At 35.8% G+C, this 8,380-nt stretch overlaps 1 protein-coding gene across 1 annotated transcript in view; it reads left to right on the forward strand.

Moving 5' to 3' along the window:
- The window catches only part of LOC148942604 (cell adhesion molecule 2-like), a 179,136-nt gene extending 172,302 nt beyond the window's left edge, over positions 1-6,834 (forward strand). Inside the window, exon 6 of the mRNA XM_089102314.1 lies at positions 6,622-6,834. Coding sequence (XP_088958440.1) covers positions 6,622-6,834 — 213 coding nt within the window. The remainder of the gene's footprint in view (positions 1-6,621) is intronic.
- Positions 6,835-8,380: the final 1,546 nt, after the last annotated feature.

Here is an 8,380-nt window from a genome sequence, read left to right on the forward strand (position 1 = left end):
GATTTTTTATTCCAAAAATCATGGGAGCTGATCCCTGACCTTTCTTTAATGGCCCAAATCCTCCCATCCAAAAAAAACTTATTAATGGTTTTTTATTCTAAAAATTAAGGGAGCTGACTCGTGGCTTTCCCTTTACGGCCCGACCCCTTCCTCCCCCTCCCACCAAAAAAAACTTATTAACGATGTTTTATTCCAAAAATAAGGGAGCTGACCGCCTGGCTCACCCTCCATGGCCTGCCCTACCACCCCTCCCCTCTTCCGGGAAAAATTACTAGCAATTCATTATTCCAAAAGCAATTGGAACTGAACCCTGGCCCTCCCTTCACAGCCCTACCCCCACCCCCCCCCCACCCTCAAAGAAAACAAATTATAGACGATATTTTATTCCAAAAGTTATGGAAACTCACCCCTGGCCCTCCATGGCCCGATCCCCCCCCCAAAAAAAAATACAAATTATTAATCAAATATTATTCCAAAAATTATGGGAGCTGAGCTTTGGCCCTCCATGGCCCGATTCATCTCCCCTTGAAAAGTATTATAGATGATAAATCATGGGAGCTAACCCCTGGTCCTCCCTCCATAGTATGACACCCCCCCCCCCCAAAAAAAAAACTATAAGCGATATTTTACTCCAAAAATATGGGAGCTGACCCCTGGCCCTCTCTCCATGGCCCGATCCCCCCCCCCCCGAAAAAAAAAGATTGCTGACAATTCTGTACTCCAAAAATCATGGGAGCTGACACCTTGTATCTCTCCATAAGCCCTCCCCCCCTCCCGCTCAAAAAACAACTTATCAACGGTATTTTAATTCAAAGATCATGGGAGCCGACCCCTGACCTTCCGTTCAAGGCCTTACCTCTCCCCCACCCAAAAAAAAAACTTATTAACAGTATTTTGTTTCAAAAACCATGGGAGCTGACCCCTGGCCCTCCCTCAAAGGCCCGACCCCTCCTCCCCAAAATAAAACTTATTAACGATACTTTATTCCGAAAATCCTGGAAACAGACACTTGGCCAGTTCTTATCAAGACTGCTTCCAGACATATGCAGTTTAAGTTTAAAATAAAAAATTATTTTGAAATAGGGAATTTTGAAAACTTGAAAATTTGGCAATCAAAACCGACCTATCTTAGACCTTCGTTCCTCCAGTGCCTCCGGAGGCACACGGGACGTCGGTGAGTAGCCTCCAATCTTCCCTCATGTGAGCCGCTGCACATATGTCGTCCCACTCTGGTATGAGACTCGTTTAGAGGGCTCTTCAGTCACGTTCATATGTCCTACGGATCGTGTTCTTTGGTCTTCCTCGGCGGCGGGTGCCTTCCGGTTGCCAGTGGAGGACCATTTTTGTAAGTCTGTGATGTGGCATGCGGAGGATGTGTCGTCCAAGGTATCTCCATTTATGTGGTGCTAGCCTGTGCGAACAGAAATTAATTTTTACGCGGTGCTGGCCTGTGCAAACAGAAATTAAGTTTTAAAGAATAAATTCCGAAAATAAAAGTTTTTCAGAGAAAAGTAAAGATAAAATTACGTAAAACTCAAACTCAAAACGACCAGAAACTAAAATCTTAAAACGAGTAAAGCTTAATTTGAAATTGCAAATCAAGCTTAAAACGAACAAAAATACTTTGCTATTTAAGAATAAATGAAACCCAAAACGAGCAGAACTTAAATTGAATATGGAAATCAAGCTTGAAACGAACAAATATCACTACAAACAAGAGATTGGGTGTTCCCTCCTTCCCTAACTGTAAAAGTCTCAAATCTATTTGGCTTTTCAACTATGTAGAAAAAAATGGCTGTCTCAAATTTTTAATCAGATGAGTGAAGAAAAAAGGAGCATGGGAAGAGGGCTTTTGGCCTTTCAATCTCTTTTTAATTATTAAACATAAAAACTTTTTGCACAAAATAAGTTAAAAAAAAAATGAAGAGCTTCCCATTAAACCAAAAACAGAATCAAATAATCTACCAAGCATACAACTACCACAAATTAGTATTAATAAATAAATGAAACCCAAAAGAAACAGAAATAAAAATAAGTCAAACTCAAAACGAGCAGAAATTAATCTGAGTATGGTTCTAAACCCTATGATTTCTAAAAGCCAGAATATAATTTGTACTTTACTGAAAAAAATTTGCATTGTCAGTTTAATATACATATGCTGATAATTATTCCTTCAAATCTTAATTAATTTTTGATTTCTTAAAGTTATAAAAGTGACAACATTTAAAAGAATTTTTTTTCAGTAAAGCACAAATTTTATTCTGGCTCTTAGAAATTATATGGTTTAGAACCCTACTCAGATTAATTTCTGCTCGTTTTGAGTTTGACTTCTTTTAATTTCTGTTTGTTTTGGGTTCCATTTATTTATTAATACTGATTTGTGGTAGTTGTATATTTAGTGGATTACTTGATTCTATTTTTTTTTATTTTGGTTTAATGGAGCTCTTTACTTTTTTTTGAAAAATTTATTTTGTGCAAAAAGTTTTTTTGATTAATTTTTGTTCGTTTTATATCGGCATAGTCTTTTTCAGGGAGAAAGACTGAGCCTCTTCCGAAGTTAAACAACCATCCTTTCCATATAAACCTTTAATACCCCCTGGGCATAACTTACAACCCTTGTCCCTAGTCTCTGGGGTTTGTTTCAACCCCAAAAGCCTTGTTATATGATATTTAGACTATTTTGAATAGAATGGCTATCTCAAAATTTCTATTAGACGCATTTCGGGACCAGCACTTTCATCTATGATTGTTTAATGTGTGTTTATAAGGTATTGCGTAATGTTTTCAAATTTACCAAGTAGCGTGCTTGCTAAATAGACACTATTCTTCACTACCGCTTGAGTAGCACCTACTTCAACAGCACCCCGGCCCCCCCCCCCCTAAAAATACTGTAGCTACGGCCCTGCCGCCAGCAAAAGTTTCCAAAAAATTGTGATAAACAATACTGGTTCTTTAAGTCTGTGTCTCTATTTAACCACTGTTGGTAATAATCTTATGTAAAGGAATGTAAAAGTATGTGCAATTTTTGTAAATGTACCTTCTACACTTAGTTGTAATGTCTGCTCATTGATAGTAATCTACTATCAATTGATAGTAAATCTACTCATTGATAGTAATCTACTATCAATTGATAGTAAATCTACTCATTGATAGTAATCTACTATCAATTGATAGTAAATCTACTCATTGATAGTAATCTACTATCAATTGATAGTAAATCTACTCATTGATAGTAATCTACTATCAATTGATAGTAAATCTACTCATTGATAGTAATCTACTATCAATTGATAGTAAATCTACTCATTGATAGTAATCTACTATCAATTGATAGTAAATCTACTCATTGATAGTAATCTACTATCAATTGATAGTAAATCTACTCATTGATAGTAATCTACTATCAATTGATAGTAAATCTACTCGTTGATAGTAATCTACTATCAATTGATAGTAAATCTACTCATTGATAGTAATCTACTATCAACTGATAGTAAATCTACTCATTGATAGTAATCTACTATCAATTGATAGTAAATCTACTCATTGATAGTAATCTACTATCAATTGATAGTAAATCTACTCATTGATAGTAATCTACTATCAATTGATAGTAAATCTACTCATTGATAGTAATCTACTATCAATTGATAGTAAATCTACTCATTGATAGTAATCTACTATCAATTGATAGTAAATCTACTCATTGATAGTAATCTACTATCAATTGATAGTAAATCTACTCATTGATAGTAATCTACTATCAATTGATAGTAAATCTACTCATTGATTGTAATCTATTATCAATAGATAGTAAATCTACTCATTGATAGTAATCTACTATCAATTGATAGTAAATCTACTCATTGATAGTAATCTACTATCAATTGATAGTAAATCTACTCATTGATAGTAATCTACTATCAATTGATAGTAAATCTACTCATTGATAGTAATCTACTATCAATTGATAGTAAATCTACTCACTGACAGTAATTTATGTTTGCTATAAAATTAAAATATTGTAATATTTTTTTCTCCTCGTCTTTGGCTCATTATACCTCTTTACTCTTCTTAGAAAAACTTATTTTTCAAAAACAGTTTATTTAATTAATAACCAATAAAAGACCATAACAGTAAGGATTTCTGTCAATTGTTGTCGAACACATGTGTGACTCAAAGCCATATTTCAAAATTGCATTCATCATACGTTAAATTAGTACGAGTAGTCCTAATAAAGTAATTAATCTAATACTATACGCAACTGATGGCGTGACAAGCAACTACTGCTTACTAAAATAACGAAAAAGCATCGGTTGTTAGAGTGAAAGCTGCTTGATTAAGTTCTTGCACGCATTGCTACAATAATTTTATTGGAAGCTGTTCTATTTATGGCTGGTAGGATATTCAGAAGTTCCCCAATGGCTATGTAGACAGTACTCATATCTGAACACGATCCAATTCATACGGATGTCCAAAGAAAATTATAAAATTGAATCAACCCCGTAATTTCTTTTAAATTCCATAATCTTTTTAAAGTAGTATTTAAATGTCAAAAGCTCATAAACGGACTATTGCTCAGGTGGAAAAACATACTAACAAAAGTCGTCAACTTGTAAGGCTTGTTGAACGAATGAAGAATTCAAACAGTTCGTAGTAACAAACTGTAAGTAAGCAGCGATTCGGGCCAATAGTAACCAAAACGCTAAAAGGAGAACTTTAATAATAATTAGTACATAAAAGGAATTGGCTTTTTGTATTGATTCCGAATATATAAAAATAATTATGTTTAATGTTACGGATCAAAAGTTATGAGCCTGAGAAACTCTGTCTTACTTTTAAATGGGGGAAGGGGCATTTTCGCAAAAATTCAATTGATCTTAATGTAAATTAAATAAAAAAAACAAGTTTCTTAAACTGAAAGTAAGGAACGATGTTACAACTTAAAAAGAACAGAAATTATTCCGTATATGAAGGAGGCGGTCCTCTCATCAATGCCTCTTTCTTTATGCTAAAATTTTTCATTGTTAAGAAAGATAGAGTTGTGAGAAAGTAAAACGTTAGCGTAAAGAGCGAGGCGTTGAGGAGAGGACAGCCCCTTTCATATACGGAATAATTTCTGTTCGTTTTAAGTTTTAACGTCGTTCCTTACTTTCAGTTAAAAAAACTTGTTTTTTTTATTTAATTTTTGAACGTTTTCGAATTAATGCAGGTTTTGATTTTGGCTCACCGTACATGAATAATTAAAACAAAATTTGCATATTATATTTGGTTAAATGGCTTTCTCGAAACTTGTTTAATTTTATTTACGAACGTTTTTATTAGTAATAAATATACGTAACTTAGAATTAACTTACGTAACGAACTTCTATATTCATAAATTTTTAACACGTATGTTAGGGGGTTCGCCCCCTAGTCAATACCCTGCTCTTTAAACTATAGTTCGAATTTTTTTTTCCAGTTCTTTAAAAATGACCTCTTAATCACAATCAGTTGATCAGTTGAAAAACTTGTTTTTTTTTATTTAATTCCTGATCTTTCTCTTTAATAATGCTGGGAAATCCGGCGCCCCCGTCATCGCCCTGTCCCTTCCCCCCTGAAAACGTCCTTCCTGGAAAGATCCTTCCATATAGCCCCCGACCCTCTCCTTCCCCCACCTACCAGAAAAAATCTCCTCTGAAACAGTCTGTATACTTCCCAATAACCCATACTCTATGTTAACATTGAGTAAAGTTCATAACTTGCAGCCCTCCCCCGGGGGGCGTCGGGGGATTAAGTCATCCTAAAAGACATTTTTATCATATTTTAGACCCTGTTGAACAAAATGGCTATCTCAAAATTTTGATCAGGAGACTTTGGGAAAAAAATCAGCGTGGGAGGGGGCCTAGTTGCCCTCCATTTTTTTTTGTCACTTAAAAAGTGCACTAGAACTATTAATTTCCGTTACAATGAGACCTCCCACGATATTCTAGGACCACTGGGTCGATACGATCACCCCTGGGGAAAAAAAAACAAAAAAAAAACAAACAAACAAACAAACAAATAAACACGCATCCGTGATCTTTCTTCTGGCAAAAAATGGAAAATTCCACATTTTTGTAGATAGGAGCTTGAAACCTCTACAGTAGGGGTCTCTGATACGCTGAATATGATGGTGTGATTTTCATTAAGGTTCTATAACTGTTAGGGGTCTTTCCCCCTTTTTTCGAAAATCAGCCAAATTTTCTCAGGCACGTAACTTTTGATGGGTAAGATTAAACTTAATGAAACTTATATATTTGAAATCAGAATTAAAATCTGATTCTTTTGATGTATCTATTGGTATCAAAATCCCGTTTTTTAGAGTTTCGGTTACCATTGAGCCGGGTCGCTCCTTACTTACAGTTCGTTACCACGAACTGTTTGATTACATCATCAGATTCAGTATATCAAAGATATACTTTGGAGGTTTCAAGCACCAGCCTAAACAAAGTGAAATTTTGCATTTTTTACCAGAAGAAAGATCACGGATGTGTGCTAATTTTGTTTTCACCAGGGGCAGTCGTACCGTACCAATGTTTCAAGAAATTTTGGAGAGGGTTCATTCCGACAAAAATTTAAAGTCCTACTGCTGTTTTTAAGCAATCAAAAAAGATCGTGCAACGGGAACGTCGAGTTTGCTGCCGTTATTTGATACTAAACTACGATTTTGCGCCAAAGAGGACCAAGTTGTTATCTATTGCATCTTCTGAGATAGTTGATCGATTATATGTATCAAAGAACTGTATAATGAGCTTCCTAGTTGGAGAAAAAGTAGGCTTACACGGTGGCATATTCGGTCCTGGAAAGGTATGAAGTCCACAGAACATAAGTGGTTAATCTGAATATTTTACTTTAGCTAAATTGATTCACCCGACTTTCCGGGAAATTGAGTTTATTAACGTATAATCGTGAATTAGCTATTATGAATGAGGAGAAGCAGATTGTTGTGTATGTGGGGGAAAGGGTCAGATAACTGAAAGAAAGCGGTTGAATGCCAACATTTTCTTACTCTCCATAAGCCATAAGATAGATAAAAAAAAAGGGCGATAGGGAGTGGGTTGGAATTGATCTCTTATTTTCCTCAGCCATATCAGACGTCTCTAGTAAGGAGGAATTGAACTTTTGGTACAATTTTGGGCAGTGCGGCTTGAGCTATATGGAGACAGGTATCTCTACTACTGAAAACAGAATCTCTTGAATTTTCCAAAATCCCTTCATTCTTCTTTTTCTCTTTTTCCCCAAGTACTCTCTTTCATATAAATGAATTTTGGTGGGCTTCTTGTGTGTTATTATTTGTAAAAATCTTCGTTTTCTAGAGAGTTAAAGAGGCTGATTCACAAGTTCGAACCTTAAAACGTACAAGGATTAGGAGGTACAGTTGGGGGGCTGCCGCCCCCCAAACCCCCCGCTTTTGCAGCTTCTTTTGTTAAGATTTTTATTTTGGGGGTCCGCCGCCCCCCTCAATCCCCACTTTTCCCTTGCAAAGAAATGCTCTGCAACACGAACGAAGTCTGCTTGAATTTTTTACCGTAAGAACATCCTATTGCACCTCTTTGATTAAAAACAGTACTGAGCCTGTTTGCTGGATTTTTTACAGGAGATTTTTCCCTAACCGATAACAAGTTATAATGTGATGAACTTGGTACGACCAACTGATTGCAGGCTATAGGACTTAAAAAACCTTAACAAAAGAAGCTGCAAAAGGGGGGGGTTTGGGGGGCAGCAGTCCCCCGACTGTGCCTCCTAATCCCTGTACGTTTTAAAGTTCGAACTTGTGACTCAGCCTTTTTAACTCTTTAGAAAACGTAGTTTTTTTTTCAAATAATTTCTGCACGTTTTTGTACAGTTTATTACTTATTATTGCTTGACTGACTGTTAGCTGATCGTGTCAGGATTTAGGTTTGGGGGGCAGCAGTCCCCCAACTGTGCCTCCTAATCCCTGTACGTTTTAAAGTTCGAACTTGTGACTCAGCCTTTTTAACTCTTTAGAAAACGTAGTTTTTTTTCAAATAATTTCTGCACGTTTTTGTACAGTTTATTACTTATTATTGCTTGACTAACTGTTAGCTGATCATGTCATGAGTTAAAGTAGGAGAGATGCGGCCCCCCATAACCCCCGCTCTTGAAGATACTTGTTTTAATGCATTTAATTCCTGAATACTCAAATCAAATGCACAGTAAAATTTTATTTTTTCAACTTTTCTTCGAGCATGCGGGCATATGGCATGTTATCAAAGCAGTGGAGACTTACCTGTAAGCTGAAGGCCGACTGTGATATTCCTCTGGAGACCCCTGTTGAGCCGAAGAATTTAATAGATTGGATTTAAAAAAGAAGCTGAGTTTCTTTTTTAAACTTTAA

The sequence above is a fragment of the Artemia sp. Qi Xiang Cuo genome, chromosome 16 (assembly GCF_049724085.1).
Source record: "Artemia sp. Qi Xiang Cuo chromosome 16, ASM4972408v1, whole genome shotgun sequence".
Taxonomy (NCBI): domain Eukaryota; kingdom Metazoa; phylum Arthropoda; class Branchiopoda; order Anostraca; family Artemiidae; genus Artemia; species Artemia sp. Qi Xiang Cuo.